This window comes from Hyperoodon ampullatus, assembly GCF_949752795.1.
Source record: "Hyperoodon ampullatus genome assembly, chromosome: 3".
NCBI lineage: Eukaryota > Metazoa > Chordata > Mammalia > Artiodactyla > Ziphiidae > Hyperoodon > Hyperoodon ampullatus.
This window is the reverse complement of record NC_136916.1, coordinates 142738794-142762669: the sequence shown is the minus strand read 5'-3', so window position 1 is coordinate 142762669 and position 23876 is coordinate 142738794. Positions and strand designations below refer to the sequence as shown.

At 47.3% G+C, this 23876-nt stretch overlaps 1 protein-coding gene across 1 annotated transcript in view; it reads right to left on the bottom strand.

Annotated features, from left to right (window-relative positions):
• Positions 1-3202: 3202 nt before the first annotated feature.
• The window catches only part of SYNE2 (spectrin repeat containing nuclear envelope protein 2), a gene marked incomplete at its 3' end in the record, with an annotated part of 274897 nt that continues 254223 nt past the window's right edge, over positions 3203-23876 (bottom strand). Inside the window, exons 100-115 of the mRNA XM_079701370.1 lie at positions 18187-18374; positions 17549-17699; positions 17014-17196; positions 15443-15580; positions 14249-14443; positions 13435-13717; positions 12852-12920; positions 11796-11935; positions 9847-9961; positions 8701-8903; positions 7535-7735; positions 6440-6568; positions 5092-5283; positions 4267-4350; positions 3708-3757; positions 3203-3425 (exon numbers count right to left, since the gene is read on the bottom strand). Of these exons, the coding sequence (XP_079557496.1) occupies positions 3203-3425; positions 3708-3757; positions 4267-4350; positions 5092-5283; positions 6440-6568; positions 7535-7735; positions 8701-8903; positions 9847-9961; positions 11796-11935; positions 12852-12920; positions 13435-13717; positions 14249-14443; positions 15443-15580; positions 17014-17196; positions 17549-17699; positions 18187-18374 (2544 nt within the window). The remainder of the gene's footprint in view (positions 3426-3707; positions 3758-4266; positions 4351-5091; positions 5284-6439; positions 6569-7534; positions 7736-8700; positions 8904-9846; positions 9962-11795; positions 11936-12851; positions 12921-13434; positions 13718-14248; positions 14444-15442; positions 15581-17013; positions 17197-17548; positions 17700-18186; positions 18375-23876) is intronic.

Sequence of the window (23876 nt, the reverse complement as noted above, 5' to 3'; positions counted from 1 at the left end):
GCTCAGTAGTTGTGGCTCATGGGCTCTAGAGTGCAGGCTCAGTAGGTGTGGCACACGGGCTTAGTTGCTCCATGGCATGTGGGATCTTCCTGGACCAGGGCTCGAACCCATGTCCCTTGCATTGGCAGGCAGATTCTTAACCACTGCGCCACCAGGGAAGCCCCTCCATTATGGTTTATCACAGGATATTGAATATAGTTCCCTGTGCTATACAGTAGGACCTTGTTGTTTATCCATTCTCTGTATAAAAACTTACATGTGTGAACCCCAGCCTCCCACTCCACCCCTCCCCCACCCCTCTCCCTTGGCAACCACATCTGTTCTCTATGTCCGTGATTCTGTTTCTGTTTCATAGATAGGTTCATTTGTGTCATATTTTTTTTTTTTGAGTCAATGGTTCTTTCTTTCTTTACTTTTATTTTTATTTTTTGCTTTATAACAAATTTAATCAGTTATACATATACATATGTTCCCATATCCCCTCCCTTTTGCGTCTCCCTCCCACCCTCCCTATCCCACCCCTCCAGGCGGTCACAAAGCACCGAGCTGATCTCCCTGTGCTATGCGGCTGCTTCCCACTAGCTATCTACCTTACGTTTGGTAGTGTATATATGTCCATGCCGCTCTTTCACTTTGTCACAGCTTACCCTTCCCCCTCCCCATATCCTCAAGTCCATTCTCTAGTAGGTCTGTGTCTTTATTCCTGTCTTACCCCTATGTTCTTCATGACATTTTTTTTTTCTTAAATTCCATATATATGTGTCAGCCTACAGTATTTGTCTTTCTCTTTCTGACTTACTTCACTCTGTTTGACAGGCTCTAGGTCCATCCACCTCATTACAAATAGCTCAATTTCATTTCTTTTTATGGCTGAGTAATATTCCATTGTATATATGTGCCACATCTTCTTTACCCATTCATCCGATGATGGACACTTAGGTTGTTTCCATCTCTGGGCTATTGTAAATAGGCTGCTATGAACATTTTGGTACATGTCTCTTTTTGAATTATGGTTTTCCCAGGATATATGCCCAGTAGTGGGATTGCTGGGTCATATGGTAATTCTATTTTTAGTTTTTTAAGGAACCTCCATACTGTTCTCCATAGTGGCTGTATCAATTTACATTCCCACCAACAGTGCAAGAGTGTTCCCTTTTCTCCACACCCTCTCCAGCATTTATTGTTTGTAGATTTTTTGATGATGGCCATTCTGACTGGTGTGAGATGATATCTCATTGTAGTTTTGATTTGCATTTCTCTAATGATTAATAATGTTGAGCATTCTTTCATGTGTTTGTTGGCAGTCTGTATATCTTCTTTGGAGAAATGTCTATTTAGGTCTTCTGCCCATTTTTTGATTGGGTTGTTTGTTTTTTGTTGTTGAGCTGTATGAGCTGTTGTATATTTTGGAAATTAAGCTCCTGTCGGTCTCATCGTTTGCAAATATTTTCCCGCATTCTGTAGGTTGTCCTTTCGTTTTGTTTATGGTTTTCTTTGCTGTGTAAAAGCCTGTAAGTTTTACTAGGTCCCATTTGTTTTTATTTCTATTGCCTTGGGAGACTGACGTAAGAAAACACTGGTAAGATTTATGTCAGAGACTGTTTTGCCTATGATCGCTTCTAGGAGTTTTACGGTGTCCTGTCTTATGTTTAAGTCTTTAAGCCATTTTGAGTTTATTTTTGTGCATGGTGAGAAGGTATGTTCTAACTTCATTGATTTACATGTGGCTGTCTAGCTTTCCCAGCACCACTTGCTGAAGAGGAGACTGTCTTTTTCCCATTACATATTCTTGCCTCCTTTGTTGAAGATTAATTGACTGTAGGTGTGTGGGTTTATTTCTGGGCTCTCAATTCTGTTCCATTTGGATCAGTAACTTCTAATCACACTCTTTGTTTGGGCGGGAAATAGACAGTGGTGCTGGAAATGGAAAGCAGACGGCTTTGCCTGTAACGTTTGTTAAACACTATGTGTTAGTTCACTCTGGAGGGAGCTGGGAATACAAAAATCTGGGTGAAATGATCCTTTCACGTCCACCTTCCACACTGTGCTGCCCTCATCGCCCCCTACAGCATTGGAGGCTCACTGCACGGGGTAATCACCTCCTATACAGGTGTGGGTTTCTAGATCTCATAAGTTATTCTGTACAAAGATAAATAAGTAGAATATAAAGCTTAGCTCAAAATCTGTAAAACCCGTAAATCTCCTCAAATATTTAAAAAATAATTTTTGCTCTATGGAAGATTACATATAATGTTTAACTGCTTTGTAATATAATCTAGTACGACAAAAGTATGGCTTTTTTGTTTTCTTTTAATGAGAAACATCTGAGTTGTACATACCACAAACAGCTTCAAGTCTCTGGACCAACCCCCCCCACCCGCCCGTGGCCAAACAGTTAAACAAAACCTGAAGCACCACTTTAAATGTGAAAAGTCTTATAAAATTAACTTACAAAAATGTCCCTATCAAGTCTGTAGTTTGTTTGGCATTTACTGTACATTAGTCAAAAAGCTCAAGCTAAAATCTGATTTTTTTAAAAAAATCAAAGTTTACATTATTCATACAGATTCTGCATTGTTAAAAAATATGCACAAATAACCACATCCATGCAATATAATTTCTTTAAAAATTTAAAGCAATATAAAAGAGCAGACCTAAGTACTGAGCAGAACATTTTGGTTTTATAACCTGTAGCTCCAAGATTGCTGCTGATTGAAGTAAAATTAACTCTAAATATTTTAAATATGATTGTTTCAATCAATCAGCCAAGGGCGCGTGTGAGTTTCTGAACCATTTCTGAGGCGGAATCTGCTTGCTTGTTTCTGTAATATGTATTATGTGATGAACACTGCTGTTCACTGACCATATTCACTACATTTTAATAATGTGGTTTGACAAATCCAAATTCACAAAGTGCTTGGCTCTTCAGGAAACTGCAGTTTCCAGAGATCCTGAAACCAATCAACTAAGCTTTGCCAAACTGCCCGGGGTGATGGCCGCCTAGGGTCCCTGCCCTGGGGGAAGGTCATTTGAAAGCCGCCCTGGGTCCTGAGAGAGCTCTCTCTGGTCATGCCCAGAGGGAGGTGTCCGCAGCAGGTGGTCCCTGGACCAATGCTCAGAGTCACCCACAGATTGGTCTGGGGCTGTGAGTCGGGCACTGCGCAAAGAGGCTGGTGGGTGTGGTGCTGCGGCCGGGCAGCCTCTAGGTGGGGGGTGGCCCATTGGTGTACCTCAGCATGGGGTAAAAGGACCTGGCAAAGTTGTTGGCCTGAGTGCAGCTGTAGTCCTCTTCGGAGGAGGGGAGCAGGCAGGCCAGGAGCAGCAGCAGCAGCAGGAGCAGCTGAAGGGGCAGCGCCGCCCTGATCACCCGCGAGAGGAAGGAGCGCTGGGGCCGTGAGCTTTCGGGTCCGGTGGGGCTGGGCACCCTGGCAACAGAGGAGGTCGAGAGCTGATCGGGAGGTTCCGGAGGCAAACCCCACTCCCGTGACCTGACCCCCCTGCTTGCGTAAAAACAAACATCAGGACCTGAGATTAAAATGGGGCCCACGGCTGGGATTCAGCTTTGGAAGGGAAGCCCAGCCCCTTCCAAATGGAAGAAAACAAGAAAAACAATTTTTCCAAAGACCTTAACAGTGGCATTAGCAAGCCTGTTGAGGGGAGAGGAGTGTGGGACAGGGAACCCATTGCTGGTGTTGTAATGCTGTTACCTGCTGGCTGTCTTGTTCTTGTCTTTTGTGGTTATCTCTGCTCTGAGCTGCTAGACAAAAATAATCCAATTAGTAAACTGAAGATAGTTTAGTCCTCTCAATGATAAAACGTTCCTCCTTCTTAAATTATACAATTTTCTTAGGTTGTCTTCCTGCCAAGCTTTTGAGCCTAGAGTAATACATTTGAGATTACACTCTCTGAAGTAAGAAATAATTCAGTTAAACTAGGGAGAGTTTCACGTTCCAGCCTGTTGACCTGTTGCCACGGAGAGATCAGGAAGCCCCTTCAGCAATGCCAGGAGGGTTCCCAGCTTCCACAGCCAGCACAGTCCCACCAGGGAAGAGTACTGAGCACAAGAAAGCCTTTCCATTAGGTATTTAAAAGTTTGTTTGTTTTTTTTTAATCTTTGGAGTAAGCCGCTCTACTGACCAGCAGGTTGAAGCAGAAGTCTGTGCTATCATGAAATACTGGATGGGGCCTTGGAGGCCCAAGTCCCTGTCATCTCAATAACTTTCAAGAATAACCAGTGTTGTTCGCCTGGCAGAAGGGGGCTCTCACCTTGGCTTGGGGAGTTGGCACAGGTGTTGCTAGAGGCTCTCCGGGGTCTGCTTCATCCAAGCTGGGCACAGGTGAGTCTGGGTTCTGAAATCCACACCCCAAGAGTTCGGTTCGGGGAAACAGAAGGCTCTGAATAGTCTCAAGAGCACAAAAACATGGTTCCTGCAGGTTCTTCATTGCACCGCTCATCCCTTCCCCACTGTGATCCTTCTAAAAGGAGGGGCTCTTCTGGTGCGCTCACTCCCCCCTCTAAGAGGGCCTTTCTCAGACGACAGGGGATGGAAACGAGGTGAGGCCAGCCACTTGCATTAAAAACCCAGGGCACACGTTAGGAGGGGGACAGAAACAGCTGGACAGTGAGCTCGCGGTGGGTGATGTAATCACGTGGCCACATAGTCTGGGCTGCACGGGAGGAAAGATATATACTCTGGGATGGAGGGGAGGGGGGCTGCCCTACGTCTGGTGAGTCCATTTGTTCTGAGCTGGATCACATTTTAAGAGAAGAAGATAGACAAAAGAGTGGTCAGAGGAGAGTGACCAGGACAGGGAGAGGACCAGAAACCATCATGTGAGAACAGTGAAGGCAGAAATGACGGAGGGACCTGGCTTGTTTTCCATAGATGGGTACTGTTGCTGCCTCCCTCTTACAAATGACAAAGCGGCTTTGAAGAGCTTTGGTAACTTGTTAGGGCCACACAGCACAAAGGGGCACGACGCCTCTCTGACCGCTGCCACGTGCTTGTGGCCTCCCTCCCCAGGCAGGGCTGCCACACTGCTTTCCCATTTGCATACATTTTTATATTTAGAAGCTACAAGGGGACTCACCTGGCTTCGCTGCAAGGACACTAAGTCTTGGGACACTTGCTCAAGCAACTGTTTGAGTTTCTTTTCAATAACATGGACTTTCTCTTCAGCCTCAATGTAGTCTTCTCTGTGCCCCTTGATAAGCAGGCTGCTGGAAATCTCTTGTAAGGAGTTTACTTGAGGTTGACGCTCCACTAGCTCCTTTTCCAGTTGCTAAAAATAAAAACGTGTCAAACAGTTGCTTACCGAAAGGGAAGCTAGTGTGGCCGGAAGAAGCTTTCTCCGTGCCAGGGAAGTTCCAGGATGAGTGGTGGCTGGTACCCAACTCAGAACCACCTTCTTCTACCTGCCTGCCTGTCCTCAAGCCTGGCGTCACTTAGATAGCAAGTTGGTTACACTCTACCCCTATTTTTAATTTTATTTTATTCCTTCTCATTCTAAAGACAATAGTGATGCTGGAGAAGTTAGAGGAAAGGAGTGAGGGGGGTGGTGTGGGAAGAGTAGGCCCTCATCCCCGATGGCAGGAAGTGGACAAATTGACAAAGCGCAGCTTACGCGTACCATTGAGAAATATAAGGAATCAAGTGAATCTGCTTGTGCGGTCTTGCTCAATGTCTAACGTGGTAGCCGCTGGACAACAGGTGGCTACTGAACGTGATTAAAAGCTCAGTTTTAGTCACAGCAGCCACATGTCAAGTGCTTGTGTGCTACCACGGCTAGGAGCTGTTACACTGGACAGTTCAGCTATGGAACATTTCCATCACTGCAGAAAGCTCTATTAGAGCTGCTCTGGACACGGGGGCTTTATGAAGATTTTGGAACAAAAAAATATTTTTTAAGCAATGACCAGTGTTTTGATTAAAATGTTTAAAACTAAACCACATACAAATATATGGATAAAAATGTCACCTTGAGTGCAAGTGAGAATATATGGGGGGTCTCACCTTGGCTTGCTGGTGAAATAAATATATGAAAACACAACTACCCTCCCAGAAGAAAGACTGTGTATGTGGCTATGGAAAACTCATACAGCTCATCATGACTGTCAGGTGACTGAACACCATGTTTCCTCCCAAATGAGCTGTATTCACAAGGGAAAAATACTTCAAAGGGCCTTCAGTTTCTCAGGATCCTGCCAAACGCCTCCGTCACCAGTTCCTGAGAGTCTTGAAGACTCCCTGCTCTGGGCCACGACTTTTCGTCCCTGCAGTCACCCTGCTTCGGAACAGCACAGGGATGCTCCGTAGACACCACCAAGAACACGAGGGCAGAACACCATGTGGGCGTTGTTTCCAGAAACGCCAGGCAAGGCCACCTAAGCACTGACCTCCTGAAGAGGCCAGTGGTGGCGCAGGGCCCCTAGACTTACCAGGAGCTCCTCCCGACATGCCAGGAGGGGCCGGGGGTCTGCCTCTGGGTCAGTGACACGAGCCTCCTGCCTCCGGCTCTCGGCGCTCGCTAACCACAGCAGCAGGTTTTGACTCAGCTGGTGAAAGTCCTTAAAAACAGCAGACGTCAGAGCATGTCCCTTTCTTAGACTGTGAAGGCAGGTGTGCTGGGAAGCAGCGTGCCATTGCTAATCCATCATTGTCATTTGCTCTGCTGGTCCTTATCCAGTGAATACAAGGGCCAGATTTAAACTAAATGCCAGGGCCCCCAAATGAGGGAAAGCAGGGCAGGAGAGCGCTCGGCCCTGTCCCAGGAGGCACGCTGAATTCTGCCACATTAAAAGTGCTGGCAGAAAGGTGGGGCTTCAGAACACCCCGCCTGCTATTACTAGGAAGAGCACACAAATTATTTAACACATCTGCTGGATTCACTGGTCAAGGGAGACACCCCAACAGGACAGACTATGGCCCAAAGACAGTGCTGCATGTGGTTGCTGGTGGGCTTCTGTTTCCTAGGATGGGGTCAGAGCTCACCTGTTGGGCATTTACTGTGTGGCCAGTGCTGGGTCAAGGTTATATGCGTCTAGTCCTAAAAAGAACCCTGTGAGGTAGGCCCTGGAATTATACCCATTTTCCAGATGAGAAAACTGAGGTCTAGAAGGTGCAGTGTTTTCCCCACAGTCACACGGCTACTAAAACTACAGAGCTGGGTTAAACTGCTCCTTGTTCTAGGGCCAGGTCTCTTAACACTCTGCTATCCAGTGTTCCTGGCAAAAGGACAGACACAGGGCAGTGTTGGTGTGACACTTCCAACCTAGTGAACGCTTGCTGGAACCCTTACAGTACGGTGGGTCTGGGCAACACAGTGGGAAATGCAGGGCACGTGTCGGGTCTCTGAGGCAGCAGGTGGGCCACTTTGGAAACAAATGATAAAGCACATGCTTCCTAACGCAAACCATATTTGGCTGCGCGAAAGCATCCTGAAGATGATAAACATCTCTCTTCTCCCACCCACGTGGGCCTGGCTGTGCTCGGGACTGGGCCTTGGGCACCGGCTGGGTGCTGAGTCGCCGTACCTGGCACTGCATGAGCGACAGCCGTAAGCCTTCTCTCCAGCTCTCCACCGCACCCTGGGCTGCGTCCCAGCGCAGCCGCAGCTGGCCGACTCTATCCTGGAGCTCTTCGGAGTCGGTGCTCTCAGTTTGCAGAAATTCCTTGCTGCTCATGTTGACAGAAACCACTAAGGCCTTGTAGGTGTCAAAGGCTTTTAGTATCTCCTACCACAGAGGGAAAAGACTGGGTCAGGCACTCTGTAAACAGTGATGTGGGGTTCAGTGGGGAACGGACCTTCCAAACACTTCTCTAAGCCGTGGCCTGGCATACAAGAGCAACGTCGCCTGTCACTGGCTGGGAAGCCTCAGGTAAGGGAGCTGCCTTACAAGGTCACGACTTGGCTGGCCAGATGACTGGGCTGAGAGACGGGGCCCGTCTCCCGGTGGACCAGCTACACCGCAGGCATGAATAGACCCTGCTGGCCTCTGTCTGGCTTAATAACATTTCTGGATCAGATTAAAAGTCTTCTACATAAAGCACACATAGTTATCCTGCATTCGCCCCAGAGTATCACATAAGTGTTATTCCTTAGGATGAATGGTAACCCCTGATGTATCAGTGCACAAAGTAAAACAATAGTACAAATGTGAAGACTGCCTGGATACCCCAAAACTCCTATCCTGGGTCTTCTTGGGAGCCCAGGCTCATGTTCGGAGCACCCCAAAGTGCAGGGCTCAAACTGCCCCATCCCTGCTCCCTGGCTGTGTGGGTGACAGCTCCTAACTGCGTAGCAGAGTAACCGGTCAGGCCGCAGAATCGGTCAGTAGGTGCGCTGTCCTCCTCCTCCCCCTCAGCACGCCACCCCCCGTCTTGCCTGCATACAGTTTGGAAGGGTGTTTTTAGGCTGCCTGTCCATGGCCACGGTGGGGGTCCCACAAGAGTCTAGGGGTCCCTCAGCAGTCAGATGGGAGCCACACCTCCCCAGCACTGCTCTGGGCTTTGGGATCATCTGGAGACGCTCCTCTGAATGAAAATACAAATCTTCACCTGGGTCCTTGCCAGTTACAGAAATGAAGTGCGAGAGGCTACTAACCACACAGCGTGTGCGAGCTGCCCCCGACGCGGCAGGCAGAGGATCTGATGTGCACATGCGTTCTGAAGTCCTCTCCCCCTCCACGCCCTCACTCACCTTCAGCCTCTTCACTCGGAGTTCCATTTCCTGCATACCGGAGGGAGGCTTTGCCAGCTTTAATGTTTCCAGCTCTGCTTCAGTTTTTTCCAGCCACGTGGTGATGTCGCTGATATCAGAGTTCAGCTGCTGCAAGTTTTGTTTTATTCTGAGTTTACTGTGAAGTTCTTGCGCTTGGATCAACTCCCATCTATCAAAGGCACCTGGAATAAAAAGCCGCCAATAAAAAGAAGCAATAATGCAAACAGATTTCTCTGCTTCCAACTAATTCAGCGTCACAGTGATAAAACCTGCAGGGGATGCTCCTTGCAGAAGCCTTGGGGTTTGGGGGTTATCACGTCCCTCAACTGTGGAACAGCATGTTTCCCTCGCTCTGGTTCAAGGCCTGTGCTGCTGCACTCCCACACAGGCCGGGACGAAGTAGGGAGCTGCTAGGAGGCCCAACATGTTGCCAAGATGCACTGTGGTCCCAGGTGCAGCACTCCAGTTCATGCTGTATTTAAGGCACTCTCAGGATTCCCTGGTGGCGCAGTGGTTGAGAGTCCGCCTGCCGATGCTAGGGGATGCGGGTTCGTGCCCCGGTCTGGGAAGATCCCACATGCCGTGGAGCGGCTGGGCCCGTGAGCCATGGCCGCTGAGCCTGTGCATCCGGAGCCTGTGCTCCGCAACGGGAGAGGCCACAACAGTGAGAGGCCCGCGTACCGCAAAAAAAAAAAAAAAAAAAAAGGGCACTCTCCTCCCTGTCCATGAATGATCAGGTCGATGCTGTGAACTTGACTTTAGGCTCAGTTGAGTCATGACTTTCCTGGTCTCTCGAGGAGACACCCGACACAACTCTTTGGTCATCATCTTCGTGTCCGATCTTCACATACGAGCGAAGTCATGCAGGTAAAAACAGACCCTTTATCATGAGGCTCATTTTGTCAATATTTAGAGAATAAATAACAAACAGGAATTTGTTCATAAATACAAGCCAGCTGATTCTAAAATAACATTGGCTGCTATAGGCCAAGTTCAGCAGTTTTGGTGAATTATGTAGTTGGTCAATTCCTAATCAATGTTCTGTTGAGCAGTGTCTTAAAGTAAATGTCCAACTAACCCAAAACACAGTCTCTACCTCATAACAATGGCCCAATTTAACTGTACCTGACTGCTGCCCGGTGAGAGCAGCCAGGCCCTCGTCTTCCTGCTGTGGGCCGCCAGTCAGGACTCTTGGATCTTCTTTGCCACCTTCAGTCCCTGGAGACAACAGCAGCTTTACCTAGAATGAGACAATTTTTATGTTACCGTCTATACATTTTAAAGGCGTCTGAAGAATGTCTTGGTTCGTATTAACAGGTAAGAAATGAAGATATAGGAGCCCTTTCCTTCGAAGGGTAACTTGCTGGTAATACAGAGGCACTTTAGTGTATGGGTAGCATTTATAAGCAGCAGAGCTGATGGCAGAAATAAAGCTTCAGCAAAGGCGCAGGGGGAGGGGTAAGCAGGTAAGATGTCAATATTGGGAATAAAATGGCCTGATTTAATTTGAGGCTTCCTAACACTCCTCAATCCAACCATGCAAAAAGACTTCAAAACAATCGTTGAGCTTACCAGACTGTATTGTTAGCGCTTTTACATTTGCACAGTATTTTACAAAATTTTAGTTAACCCTCCCAGTCACTCCGTAGAGCTGGTTGGCATTATTATCACCAGGAATCAGAAACAGAGCACAAACCTGCCTCCTAGGGTCATTCGTTACCAAGCGTTTATCTTTCACTGTACATATTGACTCTTGTGTTATCACAGAGCTGACTGGTCTGTCATCTCAGGACTTTCCAAAAATAAATATCTTTTTTTTTAGAAAACTCATGGTTTTTGGATTGTGTCCATATGGCCTATTTGTGTGGAATGAAAAGAAAAAAACCCAAAAACCTTCAGATTGGGGGTAGCAGACACACACACACAAAGGGCTGAGCTTTTGAAGTGGCCAGATAAGGAACACAAGCATAGTAACCGGAAGAGGCCAAACCACATGGTCCTGGATGCAAAGCAAAGGTGAGGTGCTGGGGGCTCTCCCTCCAGGACTGTCAGGTCTTATTCGGCACCACAGAGGGACAGATTAAAAATGATAACTGCTTGCTAAGCAAGAGGAAGAGTTTCCAAGTTGGGCACAGGCAGCCCATTATCAAATGATTGGGGTCTGACCGTGTTTAGGCAGAACCTTCTCCAACTATCTAGCAACATTCACTCCTCCACACAGAGGGCACTCTGACAACCAATCTAGTGATGCTCACACCACTTCTGGTTTCTCTAAGAGATGACACTAAAAATGTGTGAGACGTCTTAATTTCAACTTGCTCGTCACTAATTCTCTGTACTGAGAATGATCCGGGGCCAACGTTAAATCCTCCGCAGGCTGGTCCGCAACAGCTGCGTAGCCAGAGCATGGCAAGGGCTCGTGTTGCCTGAGGAAAGAGCAACTAAGAGGGAACAGTCACTGGTTTAACAACAACGACAAACCATATACAGTAGTGGTAACAACAATAACAATAGTGGCGACCACTTCGAGGGCCTCCTTTATACCTTCATACACATTAATCCTAACAACAATTATGTAAGGTAGGTTTATCCTCAGGTGAGGAAGGCTTACAGAGGCAAGGTAAAGTGTTTATGGTCCTAGAGCCATTTACTGGTAGGGCAGGGAATCAAACCCAGGTCCACCACTGCACACTGTCAAACCTTTCTGAATAGGAAGTCACAATTTTCTGAATAGGATGTGTAGTCAAGGTAAACATATCAAAGGTTTGGGAGTGCAGGAGCGGCTCAGGAAGGCCTGCACTTTGTTTCTCCGCTGTTTGCACGATGACTGACTCAACAGTAATAATCCCTGTCATGGCACATCAACACTCAAAGACGGTGTTTGGCCAGACAGCTATCTCTAAGTCTAGTCAGTTATGCCAGAGTTCTCATGAAGTATGTCACCATGGGAAAACCAACCCAAAATATGCCTGGGGAGTGAGCACAAACAGCATACACCCAAAGCTCTCTCCCTTTAAATATTTTAACTATTACTCATGCACTTGGGTTGTGCTCTCAGTGGGGTCAAGACTTACGTAGGCTGGTTTATAAGGGGTGCTGGAATCGGAGGGGATGGGCTGGACATTCCTGTCACCTCCCATTTGTTTGTAGCGGCGCTTGCGGCAGGGAGGGCTGTCAGGAACATGCCATGAGTGGCCTTCAGAAATGGATTTACCTGAAACAAAAAAAATAGCAAGTGACAGTCCATTCTCTCCAACCAAAGCATTCGTTTTTAGTTACACAAAAAAGGTCATGGGTAACATGGCATCAGGTTATAGTATAACATGAGTTCTGCAGCTTTCCTTGCAAAGCATGCATGTTTGCAAAATGTCAGTATGTCCCAGAAGGGAATGAAATGAGACTCATGCAACTGAGCGACACTGGGCCTTCACTAGATGGGTTCACAATGGAGCACAACAAACACATGATCTGCTGTGGGATGAGTGGCCTTTTGGAGCCGGGGGCTCTAGCGGTGGGGGGCGCTGGCGGCAAGGCCAGGTTTGGGGGCCAAGAGGACTGAAGGCCTCTTAGGAGTGAGGGAAGAGTAAACATCAGGATGGACTAGGGGACCAAAGGGCCGCTCGTGGCTCTCCCCAACCACTGCAGGTGGGGATGGGGCAGGGAATGAAGATCAGAGCTGCAAGTCAAGGAAAGGGAGGTGTGTTCTCCTGCGGCAAAGGCAACAGTACCCTCACCCCCCCACCTCCCCACCCTCTTCCCAGGAAATCACCGTAAGCAGGGTAGTAGTTCTAAACCAAGCCACCATGAAGAAAGCTTGGCCCATGCCACAGGGCTTGAGTGAGATGGAGAGAAAAATAAAAATTTTAAAAGGCACCTGAAAAATTCCCTTCTGCACAGGCCTGAAGGGGAGGAGAGGGATGGCGTGGAGACTGCTCTGGTCTGGGAGGGTTTTGTATGGAGCACGAAGCTATGTGTGAGTACGGCAGTGCAAATACACCATGACACAAGGACCAAGGCGCATGGTGTCCACAGAAGGCAGAGGTCAGACATGACACGGGAGCGAGGTTTAGGATGCAGTGTGCACCACAGGACGCTGCCATGTTGAGACGCATGCACGGGCAGGGGCCTACCAGAAGACGCTTTCAAAGTTTTTGTGGTCATTTTAAGATATGCCTCAGGATTTTCAGGGATTTCTACATCTGAAAAAGAACAATGTCATTTTCCTCACTGCAGGCGTCTGTAGATGAATGCCCAAGTATTAAGTTAAAACAGTAGAAACATTGTCACCTGGGAGGAGAAAAGTCACTACCCTTTATCTGTTTTATTAAAAAGCTTTAAAGAACCAGAAGGAATTTTTCAGTTAACTCCTGACCGTCCGAAACAGCGGCGTGGGAGGGGAACGAACTGCGTAGAAAGGACAGAGATACTCAATCTACTGATATTCTGAAAAACTCAATTGAAAAGGCCACTGATGAGCCTCCCGTCTATCGAGAGCCATCAGCAAACAGCCTTCATGTCCCAACGTGGACTTTGTTTATTTTTCCCTTTCATTCCACCAGGAATAGGAATGAGCTAGCCCTCAGGTAGGTCAAAGGTGGGCAGGACAGACACAGGAAGCCACAGGAAGTCTGGGTCAGCCACAGCCTGGACTCTGACCACTGAGAGCTGGCCGTGTTGCTCAGGTGCTAAGGACTTAGCCGTGTGGGTCCATACCTGACAGCGCACTGTAGTACGGGCCCTCCTCGTCTTCTTCGTGAGAGGAGGAGCCCCCCACGTCACCTGTGTGATCCCACTCCAGCGGGATGGAATCCACGCTGACGGGGGTCTCACAGCCGGAGCGCTCGGGCCCTGGTGCCGGGGGCACCAGGTGACAAAGGGACTGAGGGGACGAGGGCTCCTCGCTCTCTCTCCTTTTACGCCAAGAGTCGTCCTGGATCTCTCTGGGGTCTTCCACATCCGTTTCATTCTCAGAGGCTTCCTTTTCATCTTCCAAGCCCTAGAACGGGGGTATCCAGTTTTCAGAATTAACCACTGGGAACTGGCGGCTTCTGAGTAAGTATTGGCTCTATATTAGTAAGTGTGGAAAGAGCACTTTTCAACTCAGCTTTTTAAAGCAGACTCACAGATACAGAGAACAAACTAGGGGTTACTAGTGGGGAGAGGGAACTGGGGAGGGGGCAGTATAGAGGTGGGGGACTAAGGTACAAACTATTCGGTATAGAACAAGCTACAACGATATATGGTACAACACAGGGAATACAGCCAATATCTTATAATAACTATAAATGGAGTATAATCTTTAAAAATTGTGGATCACTATACTGTACGCCTGCGACTTATATAATATCGTACAGCAACTATCTATACTTCAGCAAAACAAAAACATAGTTTTTTTTTTGTTTTTTGTTTTTAACCATAGAATAAATCATTGTTAACCACGCACAGTAACTTTCCCAATTCTTTAAAAGTGGAGTCAAACATCCACTTCGGGTGGCCCAGCAGCCCCGCGTGCGGGGAAGTCCCTTACCGACGCGTGGGAGGTGAGCCTCCGGTGGAATCGGGAGACCCTGCCAAACACTTCCTGGCAATAGCGGTGCAGCTCCTCCAACTCATCCTCAATCAGCACGGCGTCCAGGGGCTCACTCTTCTGAATGAGTTGTTCCCCAAAAACGATGAGCTGATCGATCTTATTGGTATTTAATGTAATTTCCTGCTGGAAACCCTATTTAGAATATGAGAAAGAAAGGATTTCAAACTCAAGCTTCATCAGTTTTCAACTAAGTGACTCCAAAGATTTAAGAATTTAAAATGATCATACGTATGTATTTTTTTCTTCCCCCTTCTGGGCACTGACTTTTCCAGTTACAATGATTCTAAAGGTCTGACATGGATGAACCTTTACTGTTACTGGGTGTGAGGGACAGACCTTGTCTTATTGACGCTTGGTAGAATCAGAAAATTTCCCATAGTAAGTCTCCACTGGGCATTTCTGCTGACACAGTAATAATGCTCACTGGTGCCGTTATACCATGGAAGGCAAATTTCCATTTCTCAACCTCTTGTATTATTTAGCCAAGGAGGGAATTATAGTGCAATTAAAGTGTAGTACAGACATTTGTGACAGTGGGAGAGAAGATACCTGTTCCTGGTCCCACTCTTTTCTTTTTTCTTTTTTTAAATGAAAGGTCTTTTATTTTTTTTAATTTATTTCTAAAATATTTATTTATTCATTTGGTGGCGCCGGGTCGTACTTGGCAGCATGTGAACTCTTACTTGCGGGCATATGGGAACTAGTTTCCCGACCAGGGATCGAACCCGGGCCCCCTGCATTGGGAGTGTGGAGTCTTACCCACTGGACCACCAGGGAAGTGCCCTGACCCCACTCTTGAGAGAGAGTTTCCTCCTGCTACAGCCCACAGGTTGCACTCGACTCAAGTGCTGGAGAAACAGCATCTTGTGAAGTTCTGTCTGGAACCGCAAGAGCGTTCTCCCCTTGGATGATTACATACGACAGAGAATAAAGGGCCTCGTTCCAATACCCCTTGACTGTAAGGAACAGTATCCTTGCCTGTGATAACCTGGCAGTTCACAGGTGGATGCAGTCTGGCTGCTCTGACACTTCTGGAACCTGCTCTCAGGGTATCAGGTGAAGTCTGTACCTGGACAGCTCTCCCCTGCCTAGGTGCACTCTTTGGGGAGGCGCTAAGGAAGCAGGCCTTACGTTCAGCTGGCGCATCTTGTCGTCGGCATCGCTCTCCGAGAAGTGCTCCACGTTGGTCAGCTGCAGGTCCATCTCCGTGAGCCACACCAGAATGCTCTCCCTGGTCCCCTCGAATTCTTCCCTTTGGTTGGTGAAATGCTGCGAAAGGGTGAAAAAATCACGTTTGTGTTGATGGCATAACGGGAGTTCAGGCAGACAGCAAGGTCACTCTCAGAAGAGGGGAAAGGGAGCCCAGGGTACCCCTGGAGGCCCACATGGCCAGGAGCCTGGGGTCTGGTCCTGGCTGTGGGATACCAACAAGCCCCCTAAACTTCCCTGAGTCTCAGCATCTGCTGGTAAACGAGGTGTGGGAACGTTGACCGTGATCTCTAAGGTTCTTGCAGCATTTGAAATTCTAGAATTCTCTAGTCTAAGTCAGTGATTTTCCCAGTCTGTCCTCTGAGGAACACGCCCCTCTCAAAGTCCAGGCCAGGCACTTGCCTGTTTTCAACTGTTAGCCTCCTGTGGGAGCTTTTGCTTGACAGAAGGATTTAGTAGCTTCAGGATGGAAAAGTATTGGTCTCGGGGTTGAGCCTGGACTAGTGCCCCATTTGCCTTCACTGATATAATTCCGAATGTATTTCTTCAAACAAAGAAAACCCAGATTTATCACCTCCAATTAACGAGGCCTCTTGGGTTACCACCTCATAGATGGGCAGCTGATTCTCAAACAAACATAGTGCCCAATGAAGGTTTAGGCTGGTCACAGTCAAATCAAGTCAGCAGGAGATAAAGAAATTAATGCAAGGGGGTTGTGGAAAAGCTAGCCCATTTCTTCCTGAGAGGGTTAAACAAAAACCCCAGATTTTCCTCTTAGAATGGCTTCAAGAGTGTTCTGCCTTAAGAACAGAAGCAAGGATTAAAATTACTTCCTGTAGCCACAACCCACACCGGTCCTGTCAGTTTACACCTGGACTCACAAAGGTTGACACATGATGTCTTCTGAATCACAGAAATCTAAGGTGATGGTTCACACCCCAGAATCAAACCCATCATTTGAGGTTAGACAGCTGCTCTGAAGTTGGGAGAACTGTCACTGTCCCCAACCCCCAATACAGAGAGGGGGGCTCTGTCTGTTCCCTCACAGTGCAAGAACCAACGGGACACACAAAAGCGGGCAGATGGGCAAAGGGGGCCTGGTCCCAGACTAAGAGGTACCTTCGCCAGACCCGGTGACGGCAGCACCCCAGACTCTGGGCAGTGCGTGGGCTGACGTGACACCCTCAGGGGTGACAGGAGTCAAAAAAAAGCAATGTGTTGGTAACACGATCCCTTGAATAAGCTCTGCCTGAGAAACCTATTCCGAGGCAAATAACTTCACTTTAAAAAAAAAAAAAAAAAAAAAAAAGGAACGCTTTTTGGCAGCTTTGGGCTTAAACAAAAGGGAAGGCTGTATTGGAAGAATGTCAAGACAGCTTAGGCCTCAAATGAAATCTTCTACCTGCTGCTTTGTTACAAGCCTGACATCACATATCAGACCCCCTCCACCTCCCCAATATCTACAAATGACCCGGTGACGTAGAGGAGGTTACTCGGAGTCTCCGCAGGATGGCTGTGACCCGCTTCTGGAGGTTGTCCCAGCGCTGGTTGCCCTCGTGCACCATCTGCTTCAGTTTGCTGGCCGTGTCGGTGCGGTTCTCGCGGGCCAGCCGCCGGTACTGCTTGTTGATGAGCTCCAGCTGCGTGAGCCTCTCGTGGATCTGCCGCTGGAAGGCCTATGGCATGGGGGGGCCCTGTCAGTGCCATAGCTGCAGGGCGCCGGGACACCCCTTCCAGGCCCCAGACCACCTGCCTCAAGCGTCCATCCCCCAGTGGAATGGCCACAGAGGGCTGGCTTCATCCGTTCTTCTGACACTACTGAAGAACAGACTTTCAAGCTCACGGCCTGCGGTTGGCATGAATTGGTAATGCCCCACAAAGCCGCTGGAGCAGCTGAGGGCGGGCTGGGGACTGGGCGGCCGCGGCCAGAGGTGGGGAATCCTGCCACTTATGGGAAGTCATTTAAGCCAGCCCTGAGCCCGCCGGATCCTTGGTTATCAGGACCACTGGGCTGGGGAGGGCCTTTACCTCAAACCTCTTCAGCTCTTCTTTGGCAACGGTGTACAGCACCTCGGAGGAATTCGGGCAGGCCGCCGTTCTCTCGGCGGACCTGAGCCAGTCCTCGAAGCGGGAGTAATCATCTAAAAACTTCTGCCAAAGCCGCCATGTCTCCTCAATTCTAACAGGAGGAAAGCAACTCAGTACAAGCTGTCCACGTCAAGTCGAGCTTTTACATGGCTTTTTCTCCCCTGACTGGTCCCAGTCCCAGCCCCCCTTGCACTGGCACTAAATATTTAGGGGGAGAGACCCTGCTACCCCTTCCAGGAAATACCCGGAGACATCACTTTGTGGTCAGGACACCCCCCTTCTGGGAGCGCCAGGCCCCTCAGAGCTTCTGCTTCGCAGAGGTCACCCAACAGGAGACAGGCGTCCCCCACTACTTAGAGCTGGGACACATCAGCACGGTGGCCACCCGCCATTACCCCCCAAGACACAGGAGGGCTGGGGAGAGACGTGACCCTGCCCGTACTCTCCTTGAATGATCCCCTTAATAAGGACAGGCCACACCTACTGAGCCTTCCCCGCCCGTACTTGGCACGCCCCTCAGTGAAGCCAAGAGAACAGTCACTGTTACGTAGGTCAGTCAGGGGCAGCTCGGCCCTTACTTCATCCGCCGCTCCATGGACATGGCGCAAATGTTCCTCCAGCGCCTGTCCAGGCTCCTGGTGGTCTGCTGGACGGAGTCGCACTCAGTCTCATTGGCACAGGCATCGGAGTCGTGCAGGAGGACGTCGCAGATGTTGAACACAGACTCCACCCCTGCACTGTGCTGTTCTATGTCTCGCTGCAGGTCCTACAACGATGGGAGAGTAGGAAGCACCTTGAGGTGCTGGTGGCGGTAGCAGGAAGGTTCCCCCCGACCCTCTTCCAGCCCGGGGGGCACAGTCCTGCGTGCATTTCTACCTGGGACTCGGCAACACAGGCTGAGTCTCTCTCACCTTTGGTCAACCCCTGTGCGACAGTATCTGACACAAGGCCTTACTGCGGGCAACAATGGGATTGATCTGTTGAACTATGTGAGGGGGTAGGAGGGTGGGGATTCCCTCCCCTGAGAGCCCACCCCCCCCAGACTCTGGGGAGGCATGAGATCTACTCCGTACCACCTGATCCCAAGGGCCTCCAATTTAGACTTGGCTTTGGGGAGGTCTTCCTTGGAAAACTGACTTATCTTCAACAGGACCTAAAACTTCAGCAACAGAAACTCTTAACCTTTTATGGGTCACAGAATTCTTAAATCTCCTAAGACCTCTGTACTATCTTCATACACCTCCACCCCCCAAACTGTGCTCGCAGCTGCACCGTGTCCACAGCCTCCCCAGGAGCCTATCCTGGCTCCATGGGCCCAAGGGGTAGAGACGTTGCCCCCCAGCTGATGGAGTCCGGTCACGGCTGTAGCTCGGGGAGGGGGCGGGGTCTCTGGAGCCTTGTCCCATGATGGGGAGAGTGCTACTGATTCAGAAAAACGAAGGGTCACCAAGAAAAACATGCACGGTCATAGGAAAAAGTGGAAAACTTGTTTAAGTATAAACATGGCATTTTCAGTTATCACCCAGGGAGTGTTTCTTCTACACACAAGGGCAGGGCTGAGGGGAGGGCGAGGGAAGGTGCTTGTTTCTTTTGTCATTCTGGATGAGCCAGACCTCTCCTGATACCCAAATTCTGTGATGAGTGACATGAGACTACACCACTCACCTTAGTAGCCAAATTACATTGGGAAATAGACAAAGTTAAATAAGCCGCTACTAATTATACAAGTTCCCTGGATTCAGCATAGTTCATTTTACAGGAGGGATTATTTTATAAACAGTGGCTGCCACTGTCTACAGAAAAGCAGCATGAAGTTCATTCCAGGTCACCTCAATATTTAACAATTCTGGAGATTACGACTGGATTACTAGACAGGACTAATGTTTTCTTACTTTTCTTCTGATAAATGCACATTTGGATAATTCTGTGTCCAGGTGGAAATGAAAGAATAAAATGCTAACACTCCAATCAAGTTTTAAATCAAGCAGTTCTCAACACAGATCCTAACTGATGAAAAATGAGCACCTCAAAGTTATATTCAGAAGAAAATGTGCTTTTCAGTTTGTCAGCCTGTGTGTCCTATGTAGAGAGATGTGCAGGTGATTTTTTTTTAAGCTTTGCAGTCTAGGACAAATGTCTGAAATGCTGCAGTGGGGGCAGTCATCTTGGGGTCAGGGGACTAGCTTTATAATTAATAGGTTTAAATAGAATTCCAGGTTTAAGAATTCTTACCCGTTCACAGAATTGCCACAGGCTTTCCTAAAATTTAAAGGTATTGATAAACAACCTTTTTAACTTTATTTTGCCAAAATAATAAATAAGGAATCCTAACACTGGTGCTAAATAAGTAATATTGACAATTATCATTGAAAAATGGTGCCTGCCCCCGACCTCACCTGGTAGGGTTGGGTAGGACCTGGTTGAAAAGCACTGAGAAAGTCTAGTCTATGGATAAACACGAATGCCATGTATTTTAATAGCCTCTTTGCAGTTACTCTACATTTTTTACTCAGCTTTTATTGAATGAAACAGCTAAAGAAAACTGATGAATATAAAGGGTAAAGGATGGCAAGAAATGAGCTCTCTGATAATTTACAAAAGACCATGAACACCTTGGCTAAAAAAGGAGTCCAGAGTTTTTCAAAATTTCCAAAACAAACTTCTAATACACCACAAAATGGCCTACTGATGGTGTAGTATGAACTAGTTAGTTGTCTTGTAAAATATAAAGTAGTGGACCATATTTTAAAACACAAACCACTGAAGTACTGGACAAGTGACATTTTGCAAACTGAAATGATCCCACCACTAGTACCCACTGAGGCCCAAGTTTGCACAATGACTGGATTTCAAAAGTGTTCAAATGCAGAGACGAATCCGACTTAAGAAACAACGTAAAACAATGTGAAAGACTTTTGCCAACGGTTCTGGAAACATGAGTGCCTGTTTACTTTGTTTTTCTGCTCCTGAGTAGGTGACACAGAGCACTGAAGCTGGGAAAGGGCTGAGGGAAGTTGAGGATCAGTGAGAGGACAAGGGGAGAAACAGGAAACCAGAGCTGAGAATGCAGCCAGGAAGAATGAGAATACAAAAGGAACTAGAAAAAAATGAGATACAGAGGGGAAAAAAGGAAAACCAGGCTGAGAAGGCAGAAACCCATGTCGTGTGTTGTGGGAACCCAGGTGGTGGCTCCAGAGTGTCTCCGTAGGAGGGGCTGGGTGTGTCAAGCAAGTCCAGCAGGGTGGTCCTGGGCAGTGGATGGGGCTTTGGCATGAAGCTGACTTGGCCACTGGGGAGGGGACTACTGGTAACTATAGGGTGTGGGGGTAACGAACCCCCCAAGCCACCATCAGGCACCCCTGGGATGCCTGGGAACCAGGCAACCAAAGAAAACTGGAGAGAGATGCTGAAGACTCAATGAAAGCGGTCCATGGTTTAAACGTGTCACAAGGTGGCCACCACTTCCTTTGCATTTTGAAGATGATCTATTCTACAGGAATAACAATACAACGCTTATTACCTAAGGAGTTTCACATAAAGAAGAGAAGCAAAAAAGACTTTTATAAGGTCTGACCCCTTCTGCACCAGGCCCCCAAGGACGTTATAATGAGGGTCCAGGGACATCATGGCACTTTATCACTTTTGGGGCCTGAGGGCTTTTGCAGAAGGCACTACTAGATGATCCCAAGAGTTTGGGTCTTATTTCTGGAAGCAATCAAGCAATTTATTATATTTAAATCAGTGACAGAAACACAGGCAAGGTTTTTTTAAAATGGCCCATAAATAATTATTTTGTGTGACACATTTTCTGTTTTTGGTGGAGCATTTAAGGTCTAGGTTTAGTTATAATTTTGTTTTTTTAATAAAAATACTACAGGTTTCCTCAGGACATCTGTGGTAGGCAGAATATTGGCATCCCCAGAACCATGTCCTTATCCCCAGAACCTGTGACTATACGAGGTTACATGGCAAAGGAGAATTAAGCGTGCCAATCAGCTGACCTTAAGATAGGTAGATTATCCTGGATTATGTGGGTGGGCCTAATGGAATCCCAAGGGTCCTTAAAAGTACAAGAAGAGTCAATCAGAGGGAGAAAGGCTCAGAGAGATGCACCATTGCTGGCTTTGAAGATGGCGGAAGGGGGCCATGGGCCAGGAAACGCAGGCAGCCTCTAGGACTTCAAGGCAAAGAAATGGATTCTCCCCTAGAGCCTCCAGAAAGGAAAGCAGCCCTGCTGACACCTTGACCTCAGCCCTGTGTCAGATTTCTGACCTCCAGAACTATAAGATGATAAATTTGTGTTCAGCTGCTAAATCTGTGCTAATCTGTGACAGTGGCAATAGAAAATTAATACATCCAACTTCTTCACAGCAAAGTGGTCCTGAATACTAACTCCATAATGTTTTTTTTTAATAAGAATTCCATGATGGTGATTCTAAATTCTATAAATTGGAAACCTTCAAATCAACCAGACTGAAATTATATACCATTTCAGCACAGGAACACACATGGCCAAAAGAATGGCAGCTGCTCCAAATTGTACACTCTTGGGAATAAATTCCCTGCAATTTAATGATGTTTTGTCACACATCAGATTTATAAAATGTTAACACACGTTATTAGCCCCTGCCAAATTTAGCCACGGGCTAAAGGAAAAAATGTTGTCAGCTTTTGTTCTATTTACCTAAAAAGACTCACCAGTCAGGGTAAATGGTTATTTGCAAGGCCTGTCTATGAAGAGACTATTCAAGAAATTCAACCTAATGGATCAATCTTGTAAATAAAGCTGATGATGTCCAGTAGCCCTTTACTGATAATGGCATTAAAATCTCTGCAGTGTCCATTAACATGGTAGTTATATCAATATTCATTTCTCCACAAAGCAAAGACAGAATATAGATGAGCTCAGTGAAAAAGACATACTTAAATTTCTGAGGCTAAGTGGAAAAACCAGTATTTTTACTTTGCAGCATTGCTAAATCATACTAGTTTGAAAATCAGAGAACAGGCATTATTCAAACAGTAATTGTAATAGGATTAAATAAAGATCTCAGTCCAGAGTATTATCAAATACTTAGCTCTATTTCATGGTAGCATGAGATGTTGCTTATTATCATGAGAAGGACTGACCTGACCTCAAGAGAATTTATCATCAAGGAGTGGCCTTCTGGCCTTGATAATCTGATGAAAAAGTTTCAGCCCCCCAATTCTGTCTCCAAGCAGCTGGGATGTATGAGTGAATCGCCCCAGTGTGTTGACAGACAACAAACACCAAGGCTTTGAAGGGAACATGAAGAAAACAGATACAAGGCTGTGAACTTGGTAGCGACCATATTGCTCATATGGTTAAAACAGAATCTGCTCACAGGGTTGAGAAAAACAAGTGAAGGAAAGCTACTAAAAGAATAATATAAGCTTAGCTATTTTAAAAATAAAGAGGGGGCTTCCCTGGTGGCGCAGTGGTTGAGAGTCCGCCTGCCGATGCAGGGGACACGGGTTCGTGCCCCGGTCCGGGAGGATCCCACATGCCGCGGAGCGGCTGGGCCCGTGAGCCATGGCCGCTGGGCCTGCGCGTCCGGAGCCTGTGCCCCACAACGGGAGAGGCCGCAACAGTGAGAGGCCCGCGTACAGCAAAAAAAAAAAAAAAAAAAAAAAAAAAAAATATATATATATATATATATATATATATATATATATATATATATATATATATATATATATATATATATACATGGAGAAGCTCAGGCACTGCATAAGAGAATGAGCATGTAAACGTGAGCTCATGGAAGGTAGGAGAGTGGATTTGACAAGTCAGTGAGACCAAAAAGCACCCGCCAGGTTAGCGGCAGGATTCGGTGGTGTTCAAATTGTGGAATTTCCAGGGTTGGCTAAGAGGGGATATAACTGATGACAGAAATGCACAGAACACTGCAGGAGACGCTTCCTAAGCTATTGGTCCAAACATGCTCCTTCTTCCCCACCCCCCCCGAGCGCCCCCCTTTTCTAGAAGCTCTATCAGACCCATCAAGTGTTGTCCCATGAAAACCTTCTTTGGTTGGAAAAATTATTTTTCTTTCAATTCATTGCCAAAACTATAGTAACAAAAACAGAGATTAAAAAAACCTTATTTACCACTAAGATTAAGGTCTGCATCTTAAACATTATTCAAAGTATTTCACAAAGAGCTACATGAATGGTGGTGGTGGGGTGGGCACTCAAGAGATGGATGCCTCACACCGCCAAGAGCACAGACAGGCGGTCAGCTTTC